General features: G+C 46.1%; 1 protein-coding gene across 1 annotated transcript; it reads left to right on the top strand.

Annotated features, from left to right (window-relative positions):
* Nucleotides 1-90: 90 nt before the first annotated feature.
* NMT1 (N-myristoyltransferase 1) lies at nt 91-27,167 on the top strand. The gene is made up of 12 exons (XM_010959496.3): nt 91-255; nt 10,088-10,196; nt 12,655-12,799; nt 17,941-18,059; nt 18,609-18,700; nt 19,569-19,685; nt 20,480-20,650; nt 21,633-21,741; nt 23,999-24,169; nt 24,755-24,922; nt 25,894-26,031; nt 26,782-27,167. Exons 1-12 carry the CDS (start codon nt 125-127, stop codon nt 26,800-26,802), a joined length of 1,491 nt encoding a protein of 496 aa, XP_010957798.1. The 5' UTR covers nt 91-124; the 3' UTR covers nt 26,803-27,167.

The raw sequence follows: 27,167 nt of genomic DNA, 5'->3' as shown, positions 1-27,167 counted from the left end.
TGCCCCTAGTTACTGCTACCTTCGCCACAAAAAACTACAAAACCCAGAATATTGCGCAAGTTTCCCTCGTCCAATAGGAACGCCCCATGTAGCTAGGCGCGGAGGCCGGCTCTAGCAACTCAAGATGGCGGACGACAGTGAGACAGCAGTGAAGCCGCCGGCACCTCCGCTGCCGCAGATGATGGAAGGGAACGGAAACGGCCACGAACACTGCAGCGATTGCGAGAACGAGGAGGACAACAGCTACAACCGGGGGTAACGAGATCCTCGGAATCCAATTCCCGTCCAGTCCCCCTCAACCTGGGTTTCTGGGGTGCGGGGAAGTCACCGGGAGCTTAGTATAACCCCACCCCCCTGTTCTTATTGGCTGAGACATTGGAATCCTGCCTGGCGATTGGTTGTTGTCTTTGTCATTTATCAGGGGTGTTTAGTATATTAAGGCCCAGAGACATTCAATACTTTTATTATATAAAAGTTCTGTGTAATGTTCCACTCGTGTGCCTCAGGCGCGTCCGGGGAAAAGAGCATGTTGGACGATGGTCTTCGATAGCACAACACGGGTCAATTCAACAGTACAGTTCAAAGGGAACGTTACAGAGGTGTTGTGTGAACAACGTGATTAGCAGTAAACGAATAATAAAAACCTGGGAATGGTTATGGAGTTCACCTTCAATGAGGAAATTTATCAGGCTATACCAACCATAATTATGTTGTAAAATATTACTACCAGAGAATCCCAAGATGTAAATTCCCCTTATAAACCCTGCGTAATTACTGTGTGATGTATATGGTGTCCGTTGCTCCAAATAATCCATGTCTCCTGAACGATGTATAATTAGATCTTACAGTATCTTTGCTCTGTTAATTTGCGAAATAGCCTCTAGCTTCAAGAAATTGAGTGATGGTGCTTCCTTGGACAGTGTTTGGAAGTGTTTTAATACTGCGTGTCCTGTACTTTATAGAGAATTGTCTACTGTTCTTCGAGTCGAAGAAATGCGTCAAGCCTTTGAGTGTTGAGCTTCCAAATTTAGTTTTCACTCTTGTAAGCCACACCCTGTCATTTCTCTTTCTCCATGTTGTTAACAGTGGCTGTCACTGATGCTCACTCTCCCTATCTATATTTACATATATGTTTTCTAATGAAGAGTCATGAGAGGCTGTTTTGGGTATATAACTTTGACCGAGTCTGTAGTAGTCTGATTTTCATAGCCATCCTGTCATTTGCGGTATTGGTTGGTGGTAGTCCTGGAGGTAAATGTAGAAGGTTGAGATCTTTGGATAAACTTTAAAGAGAAATGTTGCTACGCTGAGGCCATGGGATTATTTAAGTGGTTTATAATCTGTGATAAATGATTAGGTTAAAGGATCCAGCTTTATGTTCTTCAGTTGGCGTTAAAAGTCACAAGAATGTAGAGGAAAAAGGAAGCTTGTCAAATTTGGGTTTTGTAAGACTATTCTTTTGCACATAGATCTAATGTAGTAAAAGCCTTGTTTTGAAGTTTGAGATTCCTGAGAAAGAGCTGAAAAAGAGGAAGTAGGAACAGGAAGGAGGGAAAGTGTAGCCCTTCTGAGTCGAGATCCCAATCATATGTGAGAGCTGTTGAATTGAATTCGAAATTCATTTCAGAAGTGAAAGTGTGGTTTCTTCCTTTGCCCTGTGTGTAGTTGCTTTTATTTTTCATTGCTAAGCTGTTGCCCTGACCTGTGTCTGTAGCTCTTTAATTGGCTTTTTCCCCTATAATCTATGAATCACTTTACAAAACTGTTTGGCAGAAAATTCTGTTTTGTTTATAGTACAACAAAGTGGTAATCTGAAAAGAAAAAAAAAACCTTTGGAGGTGTTTTGTTGTTATTGCTGTACATGGTTGTGGTCTGGGTGAACAAATTCAGTTTATTAGCATCCTGAATCTAGACATCTGTATAAATGAGGTTGGAGGTAGCAGGTGAAAAACAGAGGACCCAGCCTGGAAGACAGAGTCTAGTTCTGGCACTTAGAATCTGGGATAGAGTCAACATTTTCCCATTAATTATCAGAGGAAGTGGTTTGGGGAAGAAGCTGTGTGGCACACTGGAAAAAGCATAGACTTTGGAATCATTCAAACATGAGTTCAAAGCCTAGTTCTGACACTTAATAGTCCTGTGACCTTGGGAAAGTTACTTAACCCCCAGTTGTAGAGATTAAATGAGATAACATCTGGAACGCAGCCTTCCCTCTTCTAATCTTCAAAGCTCCTTCCCCCAGCTTTCCCTCACCCTCTTGTCACTTACTGTATTTTTTGTAGCTTTTATCATCATATTAGTTAAATAACAGTCCCTGTCTCACCTGACTATGAGATGTCTCAGAACAGGGATCCTGTCTTTGAGATGCCTGGCAATTAGTGGGTGTTAATGAGTATTTGCTGGATGAATGAATGACAGATTAGTTAAAGTTTGTGGCCCAATCTCAGTGAAGCTTCATTTCTCCTCACTGAGGGGAGGGATGTAAGATTTTTCTTACATATACATTTTTCTTCCTCAAAGAATTCTCACTGTAAGCCTTACTACAGTTTTTGTGAAATACTCGCAGAAATCAAGGATCCTCTAACTTGGCATGGAGGTTTTCCACTGTTTTTTGGCTTCTTGAAGTTTTTCTTGTCTTTAGTCAATATTATTTAGAATGTTTTCAAAAGTGATATAAGAATTGAAGAGGAATATCTCCTTTTGATGCTAACAATTCTAAAAGGTGATATGCAATAAAAGTTAATGATAGTTCAAACTAACCCTGGTTCTCTTGAGCCTTTCTTTCAGGATGGGCTCAGTGCTTTACACTAATGAAGTGAGCTATGTTCATGCACTGGAATAATAAGGAAAGCAGTTAGGCTAGTTTATTTCGCCCCTTTGTGTATAAGTTTAGTTCTTGATTTTTCTAGTCATGTGTTTCTTCTATAATTAAATAAACATTTGGTGAGTGTAAATTTCATATATACATATATGTGCCCATGCATACATATAAGATATATGTGTGTGTACATAAATGTGTCAGTCTGCAGTTTTTCTGTCTGTTTTTTTTTTAAATCCACTCAACAGAGGGGGAAAAAGAGGGTAGCATTTTCCTCCCAGTTAACTTGCCTGACATAAGTTACCCTGAGCAACTGAGAGACTAAGATCATCTTTCTGCTGCATCCCCCTGCAGGTTGTGATTCATCTAAATGCTTTAATTTGCTTGCTTGTTTTTAGTGAGACTTATCACTAAAGAACAAACCTTATCAGCTGGCAATAGATTTTAATTGTGGGTTAACAAAGTTATCTGGGTGTTTTAGAACAGGAAAGAACATTTAGACTGTTTTCTTCCTAGGATTCTTTTAGAATTTATTTTGCAGTGTCATCAATATCATTAAGATACTGGGAAGCCATGGATCAAGAATACCTGATAATGGATGTCAGTTTCCCATTCTGCAATCTTACTCCATAGGGACAGGTTCAGATGGGTTCTTACAAGTTTCCCTCACTTCCTAATCATGAGATATTATCCCTTATGAAGAAACTTAAGAGAAAAGAAAGGTCTTTTTGGAAGGATTCCATAAAGCTAATCTTACTTGCTTTTGTTTTATTCTTCAGATTCTCCCAGAGTGGTTCTTTCTGCATTTATTTGATGGCTTATAGCTCTTAGAAGGAAGAAATCTTTTTAGTTCCTTTTTCTTAATTTCTCCCTTCAGCCTTTGGTTTTTCAAAACTAGATCAAAGCAGAAATGAAAAGAGAAGCCTCATCACTGATATCAAATAAGTGTTCTAATTTTATTTCCCAATTAAGTGGCAATTTAAAAAGAAACTAATCAAGAGCTTCTTCAAAGAGAAGAGACTGGAAAGCAGAAGAAATGAAAAGTAAATGAGAGCCTATTTCAGGGAGACTGCTGCTCATGGCAGAACAGTTTTGCTGATTTTTCACATTGTTTAACTCATGTGCTCACTCTAAAATTTCCCAGCTTTACTAAGTCTGCCATTAACCCTTCTCCTGCAGATTCCATAGTCTTTGGGACCTTAAATCTAGTAAGTAATCTGTAGGAAGATGCTTCTCTAACTCTTCCTCTTTAACGTTTCATCTGAAACCTCTGCCCTGCAAGCCTCTCTTCTAATTTCCCAAGAATGGTGCTCTTGTGATTGTTGCATTTAAGGCACACAAAACATGATGTTCTCCATTGAGAGCACCAAAGCAGAAATGAAACTAATATTGTTAGGGTCAGAACTTGCCTCAGAATGTTTTCTACTGCTGCTGACTTTGAGAAGCAGCTGAGGAGTCATCACTATTGTTAAGTGTTCAGTCACTGTTATCTATTGCTAAATTACTTTATGCTAGGTGCTGTGCTAAACCCTTTACATAGATTAGCTCATGTAGACTTCGCTTATAAAGACTGATTTTGCTTTTATAATGAGGCTTGGGATTCGCGTTTCCACCTCTCCCTCTGACGCCCTGGAGGATCCATTCTGAACCGGCTGGATTTCTTTTTCCTGCTGCACTGACTTCTTCATCTGACTCCGCAGCAGTTTGGATCCATTCAGTGACCCATGGACTTTCCCAAGCTAGGGAGCCAGTTGGTGATGGAGGTGGGTGGCCCATTAAACTCTCCTTGATAGATCGATATGTTTTTCAGAGTTCATTCCAGTGTGTGAAATTGCTGCCCACATCAAGTCACTGCTCAGAAAATTATTGAAAACGGTCTCTGAACAGCATTTGAGTTGACCTTGGAGTTGCCAGGTTGCAGTCTAGCTCACCAAACCAACCCAGAGTATGTAGAATGTACATCTCTGTCTCATTCCCATTTTAAACTACCAAATATATCAGAGCGTTTGTGACCCCCTACAGAGTAGTTTTCCTCCATGACGGGAATTGGCTTGTTCACCCTAAAAACTCTGGCTAACTGTCCCAGGAAAGGCAGAAGGTGGCAGTAAAAGCAATCTTTTGTAATCCCTTCCCACAACCTGCTGTTCTTTTCACAGGCCTCCTGGGTACCTTGATGGCAGTAGTAAAGTGTTTTTATTTTTACTGTCACTTAGGATTCACAAGTAGTTTTTTTTAATAAGAATAACTGATTAGTGGGAGTTTGCAGGGTTTGGGATTGCATTAGGCGATCCTGCAGTCACAGCAGTACAGACGATCAGCTGCTGATACTGGTTCAGCCCATGTGGTTTCCACCTGGGTACCCTTGTAAATGCCCCTGCATTCACCTGGCTTTGGGCCTCCTGAGTACTGTACCAGTAGGATTGCTGGTGAACATATCATACCTAAATAGATTTGCAGAAGGGTTTCCTGATGTCTGCAAGTGGAATCAAAAAGGTATTCGAGGCTACAATTTATTCAGTAAGTTTCTCTGGAAATGTTGAATTTCAGCCTAATGAATTACCTTCTAGTTTTTAGGGGTGGAAAGCAAGTAGCTGAAAGTTACAAATTTTATTTTCTAAACTCTTTTCTTTTGATATCATAATCAAAACTAATTTCATGCTCTGCATTTAAGAAGTAGTTACAGTGGAGCTTCTTAAACTCTTACAGGAATAGAACAGGTCCTAAGGAGGGAGAAGACAACTAATAAGAAAGTGGATGATTTAATAAGAAATTTGATACTTTAGAGTCTCAAACAGTGGCTCAACTCCTTTCATGGAGTATTAACACAGCTGTCCTATAGAAACATTGCTAAAGATACTTTGCTGACCCTCTTTTGGGCTCTAGCTATTCCAGTTTTTATTTTAGTCGATTATGCCAGGAAGGCATCAGTCAAGCACATACTTGTTGAACTCTCAACTGTGTGCTCAGCACAACTAGAGGTGCTGTGGGAAACAGCTGTGTAAGATGCGGTCCCTAGACTCAGGAAATGTTTAATCTCATTGGGAAGCCAGGAGGCAAAACATTGTTATAAAGTGTTAAATCAAGTGGGAGATCGTCATCTTAAACAGACATCAGTTGGAATGAGAGCTAGAGTAGTCAGAGGAGGCTTTCTGGATAAAACGTGGCTTAACTCTCCTCATTGTCTTTAATATCTGCCCTTCTGTTACACAAAAATTTGTTTTAGGGCTCTTGAAGATTCTCAGATAAACTCTTCCAGGGAATGAGACTTCAGTGTTTGGGGAGGATTATGGGCCAAGTCGTTGGATTGGTGACTGGTCCCTGGCTACTGGTTGGTTAGTTGATGACCAGTTTGCCTCATGTCTCTGGACCTTGGTTTCCTCTTCTGTAAACAATGGGTTAAGCCAGATGGCCCTGAGATTCCTTCCAGCTCTGGTGGTTTAGCTCTGGCAGTAACAGCTTTCTGTTTCTCAGCCACCGTGGATTTTGTCCTGGATGGGGTGGATGGGAGGCCTGCACTGCTCATGTCTAGAAGTTCGCTGCTCCTGCCGTTCCTCTCTCAGTTCCCCTTCCCTCCCACTGCGTGCACACCCTGGTGCTGCATTCTGTTTCTAGAAATAAGTGCTGGGGTTCGTTTTCCATCTCCTCACGCAGCTCTGACTTTATACCAGAGCATCCATAGGATTCCTTGTATGTTTGAACTTAAGAGTATTTTGGCCTTCATTTAAAAATGACATTTCTTCATTGCTTTTCTTCCCTGTTCCTGGATCTGTCATTCTCTTTCATCTCGTATTCACTAGGTTGGTCATTAATGACTTGAGTTGATCTACTTAATTTTTTTAAATTTTACTTTAGAATGTGAATTTCAAAAAATTTTTATGTGAACTCCCATCTCCCTTTCCATTGCAGGCATCCTGCTCCCCACTGCTGAAAAAAAACCAACAAGTATCACTAAGTCTCTTATTATTTTGGAACCAAATGAACCAACATTAGACTTTGATTTGCTGTATTCCAGTGTTCTGGCCAATCTCTTTGAAGTATGTTAAGGTGACCGGCAGGTTTAGAGAGATCTCTGAGAGATTTCTGTTTTAATTTACAGAATCTCAGCATGCCCTGGGATAGCTACTGGTGGGTGTGGATTCCAGGTCCCTTTAAAAATGAAACCATATTCTTTTGAGGAGTACTAGCCTGGCTTCCATGGGGTCCTCTGGTTTGATTCTTCCCAAATCCAAACTGAGGACCATCCTTCTGTGAAATGGTATTGGCTTTCCAAGATGCTTCTTGAAGACCTATTCTCTAGGCCTCTGAGCTTGATTTCTTATGGATAATTAAAATTATTATAATCACCTAAAGAGCTAACCCTAGTGGGCTCCTTGGAAGTCTCTTCTCTCGAGTCAGTTGTCTTCCTGTTTGGGTTGTTGTCTATAAAGCCACTGTGAGCTCATAATGTTCTCATGGATTTAGCTCAGTACCTGGTAGCTCGGTGACAGTGACTCTTTTAAACTTCCCTTTGTTCTTCAGGTGTCTCTGTATGCTTGATGTACAAGTTGAGACAGGATTGTTGCTAAGTAGCTGCATGTGCAAATTCAGGCCAACACAAGGAAAATGAAATTAGCTCTCTGGTTTTAGTTTGGGTCTTAGAGTTTGCCAGCCCCTTGTATTAATAATGCATAAAACAGAACAAGAGTTCATCCCAAGGCCCTTTTACAAAAATGGGGTCCATGAAGAGATGGCTGCACAGAAGCACCTCTACTGAGTAGCAAGGGCAAAGGCAGGAAGGGATTTTTTTTAGTGATTTTGCCTGCTTGTAAAGATTCTACAGTTGGAGAAAGTAATTTCTTCTCTTTTCCTTATGTGAAATGATGTTTAGTAAGTATCTAGTTGGTTCATATGCAGCAGTTTTTCACATTGACCTTTTTGATTCTTTTTTCCATAAAAACAATTCTTACGGTGATTCATATACAGCGACCAGATAATTCATTTCATAGCTGAAGTGAATAAGGACTTATACATTGTATCAGCAGTGGGTCGCTGCTTTGTCTCCTAATGTCAACCAGCTTTTAAACCTTATAATGCCGCATACAATCCTGAGACTGAAGTGAGACTATCTCTGGAATAAGAAAACCATATTGAGTTGTTATAGGCTGCAAACAGGCCTGTGCATGATAACAAAATTGAGATAATAAGAGGAAAATGTTATCTTCAGTCTATAAATGGCTTTATGGTTTCTGTTCTTTGCCATGGCCTCGAGGGGTTTTGCTGAGCATCTGGTTTTAAGGAGTTCACCTTATTCCCCCTCGGCATGTTATCAGTCTTCCTTCCGTGTTATGCTTTCTGTGTCTCATTTATATAATGCCTAGGAGGTGCACTTGCATCTGGACTTCTCGATGTTATGCTTGAACTGATCTCCAAGCCTCTACTTGATCTCCCTGACTTCAGTCTTTCTGCATCAGGGGCCTGATGCGAGGCCTGGCCAGATGGGTGCGGGCACAGTTATTCCAGAGCCGGGGAGGTAAGGGTGGATCAACCAGATGGGAACTGAGTGTGATGGGCTGAAGGGAAAGTTGGGCTCAATACCTTGTAGGATAAGAAACTGCTGTCACTGTAGGCTTTTAAGCATGGGAAGGACACGTGGAAAGCCATTTTCACAGAGGTGAGTCCCACTGCTGTGTAGACTTTAGGATGTAGAGTTTAGGATGATGCAGAGAAGTTGTGAAGTCAGGGAGATCCAGGAAGGGCTGGAGATAGCTTTAGTCTGAGTGTAAGGTCATGAAGTCTGGTTGCTAATATTTCTGCCGGGACTGAGAAGAGAGAAGTCTGAAGACATTCTACGACAGGAAATGGCAGCATGTTGTCACTGATTGCCTTCTCCCTACCACGTGCTGTGAGATGACAATATTTGTAATAACTCCAGGGCATTTTAAGACCATGAAGCCTTGTGAATTACAAAATAAAGCTTAAATGGTATTTACCATAATGGTACTGAAAATGTACTTTATACTGTTTTAATTCTTTGAAAATTGGTTTCGACTATACAGCTAAAACAATAACCTGCACTTAGCTGATCCTGCAGATTATGGTTCACTGTACCCTTGGGTTGGACTCCTAATTTTGATGGAAGATTTAATTTAATGGAAGATTTCCAGGGATAATGGCAGAAGGGATAATCCAGTATTACTCCCAGTCCGACAATGCCCAAACCAGTTTAGACGTGGCAGAAACCAACTGTGACAGTAATTAGGGAAGCAAGGTGCAAGGTGAACCTTAAAATTTGTGAATAAAATGAAGGAAACCCACAATCAAATCTATTATCCTAAAATGAACAAGAATTGGGAGAAAACATTTGAGAACAAAACGATTGAAAAGTGTTAGAGAAATATAGTGTAATATATGATTTGGGTCTCAATAGAGCTATTGAGAGACAATACAAAAAATGATAATAAAAGCTTGCAGGAAACTGTTAAATGTGGCTAAGAAACTGTTTTTGCTGCAGTCACTGGGTGTGTCATGCAGAGGGAAAGTGGCAAGAGGAAATCCCTGTTAATGTGGTTCACACGCACACACATTTCATGTAAATCTCTTCTTCGTGAGAGTGGCTGGGTGTTCATTGTTGTTTTCCCAAGATTCCTGGTGCTGGGTTTTGCCTGTAGTGATTACCCAGCCTGAACCAACTGACAGTTGTCCTCCATCCTACAGGCCTGATTTGGGCATTTCTCATGATTAACTGTTTTGGACACAGATCACAGCAACATTAAACTGCCTTTTTGCTGTTCCTCCCTTTCCAGTACTGTCTTTTGCTTTAGGGGCAACTCATAAAACCTAATGCATTGGGAGGGTGGGAGTGGAGATGAGGAAAAGTTTCCAAAAGGACCACTTTGGGCTGTCATCCTTTTAAATTCTGGGCTTTAAGGAAGTGTTGGGGGTATTAATGCCCCATTAACAATTACCATGTGCCTTTGGTGCCAGCAACCTGGCAATCTAAAGAAAATAAACCACATAAAATAAAAGCAAGAACAGAAAAGTTTCTTCCAAACAAATAGAACATTCCTTGCACATCGCTCCCTTTCTGGGCACTGGTGGCAGTGGAGAGGAGAGCTGTGTCTGCTAGTGTCCTCTGAATGCCCCTTCTGGGGCCTGGATTCTTTAGTCAGCTTCTGAAGCCAGCAGTCTTGATTAAGGAAGGTCTGGCTCCACAGAAAGCTCTTTGTCAGTGTAGCTCAAAACGGATGATTTTTTTAAGAAACTTGCATCAGTATTTCCTTTGTCTTACAGTGGTTTCAGCCCAGCCAACGACACTGGAGCCAAAAAGAAGAAAAAGAAACAAAAAAAGAAGAAAGAGAAAGGCAATGAGACAGACTCAGCCCAGGATCAGCCTGTGAAGGTAACAAGCGGGCTCTGTTTTCTTGTGACTGAGAGTCACTTTTTCAGATGAGAGAGTTTGGGGGTAAATGTATAGGAACAATGTAGATTGATGATCTCCACTGGTATGACTTAAAGATGGAGGCGTTAGATCCCTCTGCTGCCCCCTGCTGCCCTAGACCTAGGTGACGGAACTGCTGTCGGACCTTAAAAGGGGCGGCAGGTTAGACAGTGACTCCCAGGCGTGGTGCCCCCTCAGAACTTACAGGTACACAGCTGCTGTGCTAGGTGCCACAGAGTGATTCCTTTGTGACAGCTCCTGTTGCCTAGAGCAGTGTTCTTGGCTTTTTCTCTCTGATTTCACCACCATTGTGAGAATAAAAGGCCTCTTCCTTTGAAGGCAGACCTTTATGGGTTGCAAGCATTCTCTTGATGCCATGGTCATTATAATGAGAACTGGAGCTTCCACAGAGCCCATTTCTGAGTTCCATTGTTGAGAACCACTGGCCTTACGATCTAAGACTGACACACTGACATGAAACCCAAAAGTATGGGAACAGATTGTTTTGTTTTATGAATAAAACATTTAAAAACATTAAAAAACTTTATTTCAGGTAAGTGCTGTCCTCTTCAAAGTAGGCCCTGGAGGAAGCTCAAAACATGGCATAATTCCTGTTGTAGAATTGCCTCAGTTCATAAGCTTCACAAGAAATCCAGTCTCACCAGTATGCCTACACTTTGCTTTGTGCCTGAAACGTTATGCTCCAACTTGAATTTTCTACCTTATTGAGATACGACTTCCAAGTCTTTTTTTTTAACCCCCACTATTTTCAATGAGAAAAAAGTACCACCATTGTAGACCACCATGTTGGCAAGCTAGGTTTTTTCCAGGCACTTCATTTAAATTAACCTCCAGCTTCAACTTCCCTACAAGGTAGGTGGGGAGTCTTCCCATTTTAAAGATGAGAGGAGTGTCTTTACCTGGGTGTTTCAGTCAGGAATCCTAGCCCAGGCCCTGCTTCAGCTTTAAGGATTCTTTTTTGTTTGTCTAGGGTGGGTGTTTGGATGACTCCAGGGGGATTTGTGCTCAGGCCTGTATCGAAACGGTTCTCTTTGAAATTAGAAAATCTCAACAAGACACTGTTTACGTTGCCCTTCCGTTTTTCTCTTTATGAGAGTGATGCATTTCATCATACAGAATTTAGGAAAAAACAGCAAGAGGAAGAAAATTAAAATCACTCATAGTCCTACCTCCCAGGAATAAGCATTGCAAACATGGTTATTTATATTCTTTCTTTCCTTCACAAGCTAAATCAAAAAAGAAAAAAAAGAGGTAGTAAAAGTATTGAAAGAAATTATAGGTATTTATATAATCTTAAGCCTTATGTAAGATCCAGAAGTCTTAAAAGAAAAAGTGACAGATTTCAAACTTCTCTGTAGAAGTCAGAAAACAACGGCTGGGCAAGTATTTGCAATACATGAATCAGTTGTTTAAAATAATGAAATAAGCAGGCCGTTCTCAAAGGAGAAATAAAGGTTCATCAATGTATGAAAAGATGATTAAACTTACAATGAAAGAATGAAAATTCAAGCACTATTTTTTCCCCCTAGATAGGCAGAGATTAAGATTTGGTAAATCTAATGATGAGGGTCTGGAGAAACACGCTCTCATATGCTCTTCACTGGGTTATTAGTTGATATTCTCATTTTAGGGAGCAAGTTGACAATGTATATAATCTCAAACACGCATCTTTTTTGACCCAGCAAGCCGCTGTTTTTAGACTTTATCCTTCAGAAGTTCATATTCAATGAGCAAAAACAGATGCCAAAGAAAGTTCACAACAGCGTTATCTGTAAAACTGAAGACCAGAATCACCGAAATGCCAATTGATAGGGGTTTGGCCAAATACCGTGGTCTGTGCATACGGAGGACTCAGTTGTTGGAATGGGCAGGTCCATGTGACCATGTGGAAAGCTCTCTAAAACGCAGTGTTTAAAGAAGAGCAGTCTGTAAAATAATACTATATGGCCCAATTTTAGTTTTTGAAAGTTGCGTGTGTGTTTGGAACTTGCATGCAAAAAAAATCTGGAATTACATTTGCCTCTTCTCACCCTACCTCCCACATTACGACTGTGGGGGACAAGGATTATATTTGAGAGATGTGATTTTTGAGTTTTTACCTTCTATATGTATTTACATTTCTGCATTGTTTGAAGTTTTACACTGAGAATGTATTGCTTTTGCTGTCAAACATCATAAGACTAAGAAGAAGAGAAGCGCAGTAGGGAGCACCCACCCGTCACATTGCTCGTCATCAATCGCTCTTTCACCAGTTGTCCTACAATAGATGACTTCTGGGATTAGGACTGAGGAACCACACCCCTTCTTGAGTTGTACCCTCTTAATGCTTGGACTTGAATTCATCAAAAGTTCTTATTAACTAATGGGCCCTTTCTCTCCCCAACTTTGTCTTGTTCAGATGAACTCTTTGCCAGCAGAGAGGATCCAGGAAATACAAAAGGCCATTGAGCTTTTTTCAGTGGGTCAAGGACCTGCAAAAACCATGGAGGAGGCTAGCAAGCGAAGCTACCAGTTCTGGGACACGCAGCCCGTCCCCAAACTGGGTACGTATGTGCTTTCTTCCCCAGGCAAGGGATGTGCCTTAGCCAGGCTAAGGGTTCCATGCTGAATTTGTGACGGAGGACAATAGAGTCCTGGAGTTCTTTGGTGGTTATTTTTAGAGAGTAGTCTTTAAAGTGCAGTATAGAAAAGACTATTGTTCAGGGGCCTTATCATTTCACAGTAGCACATATTGAGAACAAATAATGGTCTTTTTAATCCCTCATCATCGAATATAAATCTACAAAGAAAAACAAAGCATTGGCACATGATGAGTGGGGGTGTGTGCCCATGGGTCTGTCTTCCCACGCAGATTTTATAGACTGTCTTATTTATCTGGGCAAATGTTCAGTCTGGAGCAGGCCAAGTCCCCAGCCTCTTTCGCTTGTCTCTCATACGACGCAGGCTTACTAAATGCAAAATAATGGGACATTTTGCTTAACAGTGATGGTTTAACACCTGGAGTACTATATGTAGGTTTGGTCGCCTCTTAAAAAAACTTTGATGAACTCCCAGAGGGCTGGGTCAGGCAGAAAATCTAACAGGATTCCAGAAGAGACTAGACGTAGCAGAGTTAGAAATGCCTGCTGAGACTGAGCCACTGCTAGCCCTGATGGGTAACTTCAGGGGTTCCCATTGACAAGAGGTTTCTGGAGTGGTTGCATCATGATTCTGGATCCATTGATGGCCCAGTTCCTATTTTCTACATGACTAGGAAAGTAAGTATATTGGGAAAAAAATGTATGTGTTTTAACAACAAATGTTAAGTGACCTTCAGGTTGTCCATGTTACTACTTCCCTCCAGAAACGCAGTGAGACCTGACACTGTATTTGGTGGGGAGGAGTAGGTGAGGGGAGAGGGGCAGCTGTGCCCACAGCACTCGCCTACTCCAGAGTGTGCGCCTCCCACCAGCAGGGTGGGCATTGCGTTAGAGCTTGTAGAAATGCAGAATCTCAAGACCTGCAGAATCAGAACTTATGGGGGATTTTTGTCCACTTTGAAAGTCTGAGAAGCTCTGCTCTAGAGCAGATGAAGTTTGTAGACCAGAAGTAACAGAGATGCCCCCAGGGGGTGGAAAGCAGAGTAGTGCCTGGATGGTTATGAGTGGTAAATTAGCAACAGGCACTCTTCTGGAACCCTTCCCTGACCCATCCACCATGTCTGTCGGGCTGCCCAGGTCAGCCAGGTCACAGGCCACTGGCTAAGCCCTCCAGCAGGGCTTTGGGTCACAGTAATGCTATTACCAAGGCATTAGTAGTAATGGGTCTCAGTGACTACTCCTCACTGAAGGAACAGTCCAAATCAAGAGCTACACGTTCCCCACTGAGTGAAATGCATGGAGAGGCATTCTGTGGGGGCTGCCATGCATCTTGGCTGTTTTCAGATGGGGTTTTGGTTTGGTTGGATTTTTTCATTAGGAGTTTGCAAATGGGTGACTTAGCTCCGTTCTTCATAGACATGAAACCTTCAGGTGAAGAGGCAGATTAGAATTAATGGGCCCCTGTTCTACTTCAGTCCAGTTACTCTGTGTTGTTTGCCTCAGCTTCTCCACCTGTAAATGTAGAAAGTGCTCTAGTTTTGTTCTCAGAAAGCTTCTGGAAAAGCCACACTATTGCTCATAAGGACCCAGATGTTCTCTGGAAGGTAGTATGAGGCTCAGTTTTATTTCTTCTGTGCCCTGTGTGGTGTGGGGCTCTGTGAAGAGTGATCACTCCAAGCATCCGGCCAGTCTGCTGTTCAGGTCCTCGGTCAGTCAAGTCCAAACAAAGGATTCCTTTGTGTCTGTGAGTCACCCCGTAGAGAGTACCATGTTACGGGCATCAGTTGGTCTGCATGGCTGAGGTGTCACCCTCTGCTTCTGAGTGCCTTAGGGTAGTGTGATTTATAGCTTCTTGCTTTAATTTTTCCCACTTAAATGGGGGCTAATAAGACTCAGGCATATCCAGCGTACTGTGTTTCTGGCCCTCCACAACTTGTGGGGAGAGTTAGAATTAGATTGTATTCCACTGCAGAGATCTAGAATTCTTCAGAACTTTAAAATCATCCTAGGTTCACCATTGAAAGGCCTCTAAACAGCCAGTGTTTTTGGCCGTATAACAGTTCTTTGTGCTCCCAAATCAACTTTTGATCCCTCTTCTCAGACCATGTTGTTCTTTTTGAAAATCACTCCTTTTCCCACGCTAGAGGAGGGGTGTGAGGGGGTCCCTTTTCTTTGCCTGACTTTAGTGGGTTGGAATCTGGCCACTGTTAGATTGGTTTAAAAAGTAACTACTTTTTGGTTGCCCTGGGCCCTGAGAGAGAAGCTTCCTTTGTCCTGCTGGTTGGGCTTAAGGTCTCCCAAATCTCACATTCTTTTCACCCAAGTCCTTCACTGTTGCACTGTGGTCTTAGTTTTGGATCTTGGATGCTGGAAGGCAGAGAGAGAATTTGAGGGTAGAGTGTGCAGAAGAAACCCATTGAAAGTCCAGAATTTTCTTTCAAAGTTCCCGGTGTCCTTGGTTGTTTGCTGGTTGGTGATGGCCTGGAGGTCCTTGGCTGCTTTCCTGCTGTGCTCTGCAGAGCAGCCGGGGGTGCTCAAGAGCCATTAGAAGGTGGAGGGCAGGCCACTGTCCACAGAGCAGGACAGGCAGAAGCCGTGGTGCTGGGCACTGGCAGGATGACAGTACAGGAACCCTGGGCTGCTTCTCGGCTTCGCTGGCACCCTAGTCTGCAAGTCTGTTAAAAGTGGCTTCTGCTTTCTCCGTGTTTCCTCTCACTCTGCTTTGTCATCTGTGTCTTGCAGATAGCAAGCAGCCTTGCGATAATCTATGGGAGCTGGTCTGTCAAAACCTAGATGAAGACTTATCCATTTGAACACTGTATAAAAGTTCACCCAGTAATGTCACTGGACAAGCACTTATTGAGTGCTCTTTGTAAAATTCAGACCTCAAGGTGTCATTCCTCCCTCTGTACCCCTTAAAAATCTGTTAAGGATGCCCCACAGCCCTAGGATAAAGTCCAGCCTCTGTAGCTCGCAGGGCCCTCCACGGTGGGCCCCGGCTCTCCTCTCCAGCCTCGTCTCCTGGTTCCTAGTTCCCCCTCCATCTCCAGGCCTTGACATATGCTGTCCCCTCAGTGTGCCCATCCTCCCTGCCACCCAGCCCACCCTGCCTGCCTAATTCCTAGTTTTCCTTGGGGTCACATCTTTAGATATTTCTTCAGAGAGGTCGTCCCTGACCCGTCCATTCCTGCCCCCCCCCCCGCCCACAGGTCCTTTAGCACTGCTGCATCATTGTTGTGGGCTCTCATCATGCTGGGTGGCAGGTGCCTGCTTGCTTGTCTGCCTGGTGCCCATGATGATGAGTACCTGCATCCATTTCATTCACCAGCTCCTGCCCTAGAGCTGGCGCATTCTAGGATTCCTTGACCACGTGGTGAAGGTGCAAATGGCAATGCTTGGTGCCTGCGGGACCTAGTAACCAGCCTAAATGAAATGATTTGGCCTTGAGATTATTGTAATACAGTGGGGAAGACCACCAGTATCCTGTCCATGGAAATCATTTAGGAAAAAAAAATAAAAAGGTTCTGAAGTGTAAAAATGCCTTTTGGGAAGGATATAAATTCAAAGCAAGATAGGGAATACTGACTAGCACCTGGACAAGACTAGAGAAATCCTTGGTACTTTCCAAGGGTCTGGCCCTTGGCTTGGTAGGCTCAAAAAATTATATGTGACAGGGAATTGAAAGTGGACTGACTTATATTAAACTAATTCACAAGGGCTACTTATGAATAAATCAAAAGGCCAGTTTCTAAACTAGGGAAGAAAAATATAACTTTTCCCCCAAGCAAACCTGTTTGGGAGCCAATTTATAAATAGGATTTAACCGGAATTTTCCCTGCTGTGTGTCCCCATTGTTGCCTATTCTTTCTTATTTGTGACCTTTAGCATGTTGGTAATGACTCATTTCTTGACTATTTCCCCAGAAGATGGTACATCTTGTGGTGCCAGGGACCTTGTCTTTTCCCACCTCTATCCTAGCGTATGAGGTCTGGTTGGTGTTGAGTAAATGTGCTGGGTGAGCGTTAGATGGTCAGTCCTGGTGGAATTGTCCTTGTCTCATGGCTGGATGCATTCATTTCCACTGCACCTGCCCCCACAGATCCATCACTGAGAGGGTCTAGAGCTTTCTGTTCCATGTTAGAATGGTGTGTTGGGGCCAGGAGTCTGAAAGTCAGTAAAAACATGAACTGAATGCCTAAGACATACAGGGCCTTGTGCTGGGAGCCCTGTACTGAGTGGGCCGCTTGTAAAGACTTTTTAAAATGTACTAAATGTTGTATTCTTCCACATTGTGAACATGAATGAGCTCTGAATTATAGACACTACCAGGGCCAAATAATCCCAGGGGCTGAAATTAAGTGGCTCATTCGTCCAAGTTTATCAGATGAGTCTGATTTGGCTGTGGTTGGGAGTCAGGGCTATCTAAGCACGCCCCAGCACTCCCATACACTCTGCAGGGGAGGGGTGTCTGTCCCGGGTGGGGGTATTGTGTCCAAGGATAGCTTCCCAGCAGCGTGGTGCAGACTCAGTGATTCAGCCTAAAGGCGCTCGCAGGGCTCTGTAAACACCGAGGGCCTGAGTTGGCGGCAGCAGTTGACTGGCCCACATTGCTGAGAGCTGAGGCTGGCAGGGCCGGGAGTGAGCCTGGCGCCTCAATGCCATCATCTAGTTCAGGAACGGGCCCGGTACATTGTTGTTGCTGTAGACACAAAAGCAGCCTTGTTGCAACTCCTTATAAATCCATTCAGGTCGATGGACCTGGGCCAGGGCCATGACAAGACTCTCTGCACCAACCAGGAGGCAGGAAGCCAAATTAATCAAGAGAAATGTTTGTCATTCAGTAACTGAAGGGAGATTTAAAAGAATGTCCAAGAAACCAATCACCTTGGATCCCAGGGATTGTTCTGAAGTTTTGCCGTGAATTGGCCCTCGGTCAGGGGCGAAGGATCACTGGAGAGATGGTCTGCAGTTGCCAAGAACAGAGTGTTCTTCAGACGGAGGACTCCTAGGGACAGGAAGAATTTGCTGAGGTTGCTTTTTGAGCTGAGCCCCTTCCCTCCCCTAGGAGGCAGAGGGTGAGGCTCATGGCTGTGCTCTTCTTCCAGGAGAAGTTGTGAACACACACGGTCCCGTGGAGCCTGACAAAGACAACATCCGCCAGGAGCCCTACACCCTGCCCCAGGGCTTCACCTGGGACGCCTTGGACCTGGGGGACCGTGGTGTGGTGAGTAGGCCTGGACAGGCCACGAGTGAGGACTGGGCGCTGTTTTCACAGAGAGCCCTGCAGTCATTCTGAGACCGCTTCACTCAAGCCTTCTTCAAGGATCTCTTCAATGCTGAGCCAAGCAGGTCTGAGCAGACCCTCTGGGGCCTGCCCCCGACTCCACATAAACAGCGCTTGGCTTCTCTGGCAGGTTGAGAGTTAACCATGCAGCTCCCCAAAGAGGAAACCTTTTCTTCATGCCCTCAGTTTTCTTGCTCATCCATTCATTCAGTCCCTTGTCTTAGCGAAGGGGTGGTTAGTTAGCTGGAAGACATTCTTGGTCTGCTACTTCACGTGCTTAAGTCTCCACTCTCCCCCTTGGTGGCTCAGTTTCCCATTACAGCTCTTTGTTCCAAACAGTCCCTGCTGCACCTAGATGGAAAGGGTTTGTGAGATTAAACATAGTTTCTGGTGGTTTGCCTTGCCCTGAAAAGCTTGGAGCCCCAGGGTATTGGAGTTGGTCCCCCGTCTGGCAGAATACCTCTAAGGCAGCTCCTCATGTCTCTGCAGCTGAAAGAACTATACACCCTTCTGAATGAGAATTACGTGGAAGATGATGACAACATGTTCCGATTTGATTATTCCCCAGAATTTCTTTTGTGGTGAGTTTTAAGGCTTTCTTATGATTTGGGAGTCAGACATACAGCAGAACCACTACAGGGTACCAGATTTTTCATTCCTGCTAAGAGCCAACCTTTGAATGGCAAATTAATATGTAATTTTTGAGTTCCTGGGTCTGAAGGAGATATACTTCCAGGAGAGCTTAGAATCAAAACCTATTTAAGACAGAGTGACTGGGTGAGGGAGACCTTTGTGGCATTGGTACCCAGAAGGAAAGATCGTTTATTATATGGCGACTGTATGTAAGAAGGGAAGAAGAGATGAGCCTAAGATTTAAAAGAAGAGGGTTGTTTTCTGCCTGTTTCCTGCGCACTCTCAGTTGTATGAAAATGGCTTTGCCTGGCTGAGCCGTCCGTCCTCCTGGGCCTCATTGGATATCCAGGAAGGTAGAGGCATGAGGCTGGCACAGAGGGGGTCTGCCTGAAAGGGGACGGAAAGGAAGAATGGTCGAGCGGGAAGAGGGGAGGTGATGGTGCCCAGTGGGAGATGCAGACCAGCGCTCCAGGGGCTGTACAGTCAGGACCCACTGGACTTGGAGCCGAGGAGGCCAGTGCCTTGGCTCAGGCTGTCAGAGTGAGTGAGCACAGTGAATTGGATCTGGTGGGAAATCCTCAGTATGACAGCCCTGGATTGGGTGAGTAAGTAGGCCGAGTGGACTGAGCAGGAAGAAAGGGCTATGGCTTGATCCCATTGGTATCCAGGAGGGTTTGGCCCTGCCGAGAATTAAGCTGTTACCTCTCAGGGTGGGGGCGGGGGCACAAGGAGGTTAGAACCAGACTCTCTGTGAGACTCAGTCTGCCCAGCCTGCTGGCAGGCAGCACCGCAGCCACAGCCCCATCTCTCTTCCAGGGCTCTCCGGCCGCCTGGCTGGCTCCCCCAGTGGCACTGTGGGGTTCGAGTGGTCTCAAGTCGGAAACTGGTTGGGTTCATCAGCGCCATCCCAGCAAATATACATATCTATGACACGTAAGCACCAGCCCCCCCGTGTCCCCCCCGTCCCCCCCACCCTGCTCAATCTGGGAAGGTGGAAAAAAATATGCATACCTTCCATAAGAGAAAGAGGGAAGTTGCCATGAAGAGAGGGAACTTGGGTGCTGGGAATAGAAATTCATAATTGGAACTGCTATCTGGCTCTGAATTGTTGCTTGAATTGAATTGGGCTGGAAGGGTCAGCCTGAGGGCCGGTGTGCTACCCAAATGGGAGCTCAGTGTTTGCCCTCGCACCAGTCGTGTGTTGATGCACTTGAGCTGCTTCAGACATGAGCTGCTGTGACTCACATCCAGAGTCACGAGGCCTTCAAGCTCTGCTCTTCATTTTCTCTGGAAATGTCAGAACCTTCTATCAGCGCCTTCTGGGCTTTGAAGCTGTGGATTCTTGTGGGAGTCAGAACCTTGAAATCCTAAAATCACTCTTGACTTATTCTGTGGAGTTCCCTGACAGCTAGAGGTGGGACTCCCCCTGCCTACTGTTGGGGCTTCATCAGGGAGATGCTGGTGGTGCCTTAAATAAAGGAGTTTGCTCGAGTCCCACTTACCTTTGGAAGTAGGGTCTCTGTTGAGGAAAGGGCGGGCTCCATGGCTGGTACAGCAGAGCACAGCAGCGGGAGGGAGTCCCAGTCCTGACTGCTGAGTGCAGGTGGTGGCAGAACACCCGCTTGTGCTGAAGTCCCCGGTCCCTACGGGAAGGGGGCACTACATGCTTGAAAGGGTTACCTTGCCTGTTAAAAAGCCTGTCCCTGGGTTTTTCCCTCCCTCTTCAGAGAGAAGAAGATGGTGGAGATCAACTTCCTCTGTGTTCACAAGAAGCTTCGCTCCAAGAGGGTGGCTCCAGTCCTGATCCGTGAGATAACCCGGCGGGTTCACCTGGAGGGCATCTTCCAAGCTGTTTACACTGCCGGGGTGGTATTACCAAAGCCTGTTGGCACCTGCAGGTAAAAGTCTTCTTTGCAAGGTCCTTGAAATAGTGATGTGCCCACTGTAGTTGAGGAGCTTGTGTCACTGTGCGTCACAGCTCTGCCCCTCAGCTTGGTGTGTGCTCAAGAGCATCTCACTGCTCTGGTATCTCATAAGATGGGTGGTGGGGCCCACAGGAGCCAGGTGGGGAGTGGAGGGGAGAGAAGGGGGAGGCAGGGGGGACTGGCAGCCTGCTCGGTGCCTGTCCTGCCAAAAGGAGTTAGACTTTCTCAGCTCCCCCTGATTCCTGCCATTTGGAAATGGCGGGGGTCAATCTGCTGGGGTTTTGTTTTTCTTTTGATTGATTGATTGATTGATTGATTGGCGGGAAGAGTAATTAGGTTTATTTAATTTTGGAGGCGGTACTGGGGATTGAACCCAGGACCTTGTGTATGCTGTATGCTAAGCATGAGCTCTACCACTTGAGCTATACCCTCCCCCTGTTTTTGTTTTTAAAGATGAGCCCAAATCTGGATTTTTATTGTAAACGTCCTAAAGTTTTGTTTTGAATATTGTGTGGGCCAAAGAGAACATGTGTGATCCCTGTGTGAACTAAGCACAATGTCTGCCTTTGAAAGTTCTTTGAAACAATTGAACACTTTCTGCCTTAAAAACTTCGAAAATAAAAACACCAAATGGCAGAAGAGGCGGGAGGCAGAGGCTGAATACTCAGAGAACTAGAAGTCTTTGCCATTGACTTGATTCCAGGAGGGAGTATTGCTCTTCCCAGACAACTACTATAACAGAGGAGTGGCTTTTGAACTTGAGAAAGAAAGTACAGGAAGAGCTGTGGCAGCTCTGCACTTAACTGGGGGAGGGTGGTGAGTAGGGGCCATGTCCTTGGCTCAAGTGGGGCCTGGTGGGTCTCTCACGCCACCTGCTGGCCATCATGAGATCTCCATGCCCTCTTAGTGAGACTTGCCAGAATCCTCTGAGGACAGGACATTTATGTCCCTACAGGTACTGGCATCGATCCCTAAACCCACGGAAGCTGATTGAAGTGAAGTTCTCCCACCTGAGCAGAAATATGACCATGCAACGCACCATGAAGCTCTACCGACTGCCAGAGGCCAGTGTGCTCTGGGGCACGGGGCAGGGGCAGGAGGGAGGCCGAGCAGGGCCTGGCCCTCAGCAGGAAAGGAGCAGGACTTAGGGTGGGGAGAGGGTTCTCTTCTCAGAAAAGCAACCCAACCCATGGTTTCCGGATTCCTAGCCTTTCCATTTCTGTCGTTTTGTTATCTCTAGCAAGGGCTTTGTTTTAGTTGGACTTTCTCTGTTCTCCTGCACCTGCACCTGGGCTGGCTTCTCTGCCATCTATTGGCAGACTCAGAAAACACCTATTCTCTGTAATCATAGCCTGAGTGAAACATGATGGAAAGAAGCACCCGCTCGCTGAACAGCAGCACATCCTAGAACCCAGCGTAAATGAGCCAGTGCTGCTGCTTCTGCTGAGTCAGGTGGAGGAGGGACAACCTGAGCTTGTGAGGGAAGCCCAGGTTTCCAATCCCAGTCCTCCCGCCCAGATTTTGCCACTGAAGGGCCAACCTGGAACGAGCTGGTTTTCTGTTCTGGGCCCTGGTTTGCCTAGTTTGCTAATGAGACACATGCTCCTTGTCCTTCTTTTGTGCCTGGCTTCAGGATCCTAATGGATCTTAAAATCCCTTCTTTTCCCTCAGAGCTCTTCCAGGCAGTGTCAGCATGGTTATTGAGTGCCTGCTAATCAGAGGGCTGCCCACCTGGACCCGTTAGCCACCAAACTGGATTAATCACCCTTGAATCGAGCTAATCCACCATTGGATTGGGGTCATTAGTGTCTTCTTTGGAGAGACCGCTGCAGCACAGTTAGACACTGCCCCCAAAAACCGGACTGGGGAGCCATGATGGGTGTCTTCTCCTTTCTGTAATCGTGACAGATTTGCCCTGCATTCTAGGCAGGCAGAGAGCGTTCTTAAAGTGGTGTAGCAGCCGGAAGAATGTCTCTGGATCTCCCTGCCTGTGGGTGAGAACCCCAGCATGGCGGCTTTTTCAGTCCAGGGTTTGAGGTGTCATTGTGGGCACTGCCATGTAGAAACAAGGTCAGTAAGTGTTCCCTAGAGACATCAGGATTGGCAGGGGATTTTGGCAGCTAGAGGTCCTGGCACTGCAGTTGTAAAAGCAGTTCTATACTGGGAAGCAGTTTTATCAGGCAGTGACTGACGTATATAAACTGTTACTGTTTTCAGATTTGGCTGACCTGCCTTTGTGTATTAAGCCTTTGGGGATGTTCCCTCAGCCCAACATTTACTCCAGAGCATCACATGGCTTCATTCCACTGAAGTAATTTCTAAGAAAAAGCAGCTATGGGGTGGGATTCTGGTTTGAGATTAAATCCTGGAAGTTTGGTTCTTTTCTTCTGAATTTAACTTGCAGCATTGTCCTGCTGGGACACTACTGGTGTAGCGGTGTCCAAGTAGGGAGGCAGGGCAGGCATCCAGTGTAGATTCTGCTGGGCCCTGGGGTTCGGTGATGCCTGTGGCCGGGAGCCTGTCTGTGAAGTGCTCTAAGTCTACAGGAGAGAGAGCAGGGTAGGAAGAGATGAGCTCCAGCTCAGTGGAAGAAGGTTGTGAGGCCCAGAGGAGGGGAGAGAAGAAAGGATTTGCTGAGGCCCAGGCGTAGCACTAGGCTGGGCCTACCCCAGTACATCCATGGGGTAGTTAGGTTTCTCCACCTCAGCACCATTGACATTTTGTGTCGGGTAATTCTTCATCATGGAGACCATCCTGTGCACTGTAGGATGTTTGGCAGCATCACTGGCTTCTACCCACTAGATGCCAGTAGCACTCCTACCCCTACTTGTGACAACCAAAATGTCTCCGAATATTGTCAGATATTCCTTGGGTTCCCCCTTTAGGAACCACTGGGCTAGAGGACAGAAGATCACAGCCAAAACAGCCCACTGGTCCAGAGGATGGAAGGTTTTGTGCTCTGTGTTAGGGAGTTTGGAACAGGGTGGGGTGTGATGGATTGGGTTTTCTTAGGAAGATAGCCTGGGCCCTGTGGATGAGAGATTGATGTAACAGCCTTTGTCAAGGATGACAGCCTTAACCATGAGGAAAAGGGCCAAAGACACTGAAGAAGCAGGCCGTGTGCCTGAGTGGATATGGACAGTGGGTGAGAGGGAGTTGCCTAGGATGACCGAGGATTCTCTCTTGAGGGCCTGGGTGGTGAGATCCAGGGTCAGGGTAGGAAGGGAAACAGAGTGAGGTTTTTGGTTCCTGTAGGACTTGAAAGGGAACCAAGATGCTCACGGTCAGCAGATCTGAAGCTCTCTGGTTTCTTTCTTCCAGACTCCCAAAACAGCTGGGCTTCGACCAATGGAAAAAAAGGACATTCCAGTAGTGCACCAGCTCCTCACCCGGTACCTGAAGCAGTTTCACCTCACGCCAGTCATGAGCCAGGAGGAGGTGGAACACTGGTTCTACCCCCAGGAGAATATCATTGATACTTTTGTGGTGGAGGTGAGTGGGGAAGGGTGTTCTGGGCCTGTGACCCCTTCACAGGGTCTAGCTTTCCCAGGCTGGTGGACGGGAGTGTTGGCACCTTAGACTTCTTGGCCATCCCTGCTTGGTCCACATTAAAGACAGGAAGTCATAGCTTGCATTGGCCAAAATGAGATCTTCTGGACCTGGCATGAGCCCTTCTTCGCCCCCTCCCCCATCCCCATTGGTGACCCAGAGTAGAGAGGCCTGAGCCCATCTTAGTCAGATAACCCTCCCATCCCCTGCCTGTCCCAGCTTGGTCTAGTGCTGGCCAGGTGTCTGGGGGCACATGAGCCACAAGAAGCCCCTGGCGACGCAGGCAGGGAAAGAGCGCACAGCAGGTTCAGCCCACAGGCCAGCCTGGATTTTCCTCCTGGCTCTGGCCTCAAGTACCCTTGGCCAATATGTCTCCTCCTCCCTGCGTATCCTGTTTCAGTTTCCACCCATTCATCTGGCGGGGCAGCTGCCTGAGGGTGGTGCAGGGCAGTAGAAAACATTCTGTTCCCAGTCTGCAGGATCCCTGTGCATGTGTGACGCTGCCTTCTTCCACTGTCTTCCCTTCAGAATGCAAACGGTGAGGTGACCGATTTCCTGAGCTTTTATACACTTCCCTCCACCATCATGAACCATCCGACCCACAAGAGTCTAAAGGCTGCTTATTCTTTTTACAACGTTCACACCCAGACCCCTCTTCTAGACCTCATGAGCGACGCCCTTGTTCTCGCCAAAATGGTGAGGAGCAGACCAGAGGGAAGGGGCAGCGGGGCGGTGGTGAGCATGGCTAGCTGGTAGCCGCCCACGCGCTGGGGGCCTCGAGGCCTCCTCGCCCTCCTGCTCCACTTAGAGAGCAGCCGGCAGTTTTCAGCCAGCTGAAAGTAGGAGGGAACTAGGAGCGTCCACCTGAAGTGAAGGCATTGAACTCCTTCAGTGAGTTTCATTCTCATGGGAGGTGCTGCCAAGGAGCCTAAATAGCCAGGCCTGTGTGGGGAGTAGAGGGGTTCTCCTCCCGCCTTCCACAGCGTGGGAATGGGGAACTTGGTGTCTGTCGTGGTGAGTCACTGGAGCGGCTGACTGTAGAGCACGGGGGAGGGCCCAGCTTCTCTTTCACCGAGAGGTCACCAGTCAGTCTTGCACCCAGGGCTCTGCCCGCACGCAGCCCAGCCCACTGTGGGCCGGCCAAACAGTGGATAGTCTGGTCTCTGCCCCGGGAGAGCTTCTGATTGGGTTGGCGAGACTGAGGAAGGAAGTGTCTGTAGCAGTCTCAGAGCAGTGTATCAAATGCTATGAAGTCCCGTGGTACATAACCAGAGGCCTGAGAGTTGGGGTGTCAGGAAGTGAGGGAGCAGTGCAGACAGCAAGTGGCTCATAGGAGTCAGCTTCTTAGAGGAAAGAGTTCAGGGCTTGGTCTCCAGAGAGGACTGTGGGAATTACTAGAATGTTTCAGGGAGGCATAGCAAGGAACAATGGGAACTGTGGTCTGGACGCCAAGGAGGGGCCAGGTCGGGTGGCGCTCAGAGTGTCATGAGACCCACCACCAGAGGGGTCCACTGGCTGGAGCCTGGATGTAAACGGAAGCAGCAGGAGTTTCTGAAGGAAGATTGTGGCCATCTGCGGGACGATTTTGATGGGATAGAAAAGAGCAGGAAGGTGAGGCAGCTTTCATCTGCCTTCACCTGTCCTTGTTCCTCCCTACCACCACGCAGAAAGGGTTTGACGTGTTCAATGCACTGGATCTCATGGAGAACAAAACCTTCCTGGAGAAGCTCAAGTTCGGCATAGGGGATGGCAACTTACAGTATTATCTTTACAATTGGAAGTGCCCCAGCATGGGAGCGGAGAAGGTATGTATGTACGTGCTGTTTGCAGCCTCCCACCGGGGCTCCCTTGCAGCCAGGCAGCTGGGCTGGCCTGGGTCAGGGAGCTGGTGTCTCCAACAGAAACAGGGCCTTAGGCCTGGGAGCTAGCATCAGTCTGGGCCCTTGGAAAATCCCCTCCCTCTGGTGGCCAGACCTGCAGGGTCAGTGGTCCCCTTGCAGCCGATGGCGTGAGGATGGCTGAGGGCACTGGCCCCAGAGCCGCAAAGAAGCAGGAAGGTTGTCTCCGGTTTCTCTTCCCACCAGGTGAGCCGCCTCATCTGGCTGGGGCAGGGCTTCAGACCGTCTCAGAACACTGTGCAAGTTGAATGCCCATGGTTAGTCAGGAAGGGACAGTCTAAGGATCTGAGGGGTTTTTCCTCTGCTGGGCTGCTGCCCTCATCCCAATGTAACCTTTTTCTCCGCCAGCTCCAAAGGACAGCTCAGGGCCATGGGTGTAGTCAGCATTTACAGGATAACTGACAGATAAGCTGGAAGGAGGCCCTGTGACCAGTATTCCTCAGGATGCTGACAGCTGCTTTCCTTGAAGGATCTGATAGATGTGTAAGGCATCTCCCAGAGGTTGAGTGAGAGCCCCGGGCTCTCCGTGAGTCTGTTCACACAGTGTGGTGGCACTCTGCAGGCTCTGTCGTTGGAACTTCAGGTCTGGGCAGGGAAGTGGGACAGTCTCTGGACAACTGTCAGCTCAACTTTGCCTCTCCCCCTTGGCTCTCCTAGGTTGGGCTGGTGTTACAGTAACCAATTGCCAGTGAGATTCTGGATAAAGCCACTGAGAATTCAAAGCAGGAAATGGAACCCCACTTGGTCCAATTTTTACAAACGGGAGAATCCCTGGCAAAGGAAACAGAACTGAACCGGCTTTACCAAACCGCCACTGAACTTGACAATTGTATTGCAATGGTGTAGGCTGCGTGATGTCACCTCTGGCCGTGTCTCTGGTCTCCCTGTTTTCCAATTAATCACATCATTATGCAGCCGTGATCAAGGGAATGTAACTGCTGAAAACTAGCTCGTGATTGGCATATTATGGAGTTAACGGGTGAATAATAAAAGTATATATATATATATATATATTATATATATATATAAATATTTTAAATATC

The sequence above is a fragment of the Camelus bactrianus genome, chromosome 16 (genome assembly GCF_048773025.1).
Source record: "Camelus bactrianus isolate YW-2024 breed Bactrian camel chromosome 16, ASM4877302v1, whole genome shotgun sequence".
NCBI lineage: Eukaryota > Metazoa > Chordata > Mammalia > Artiodactyla > Camelidae > Camelus > Camelus bactrianus.
This window is presented reverse-complemented; position numbering and strand designations above follow the sequence as displayed.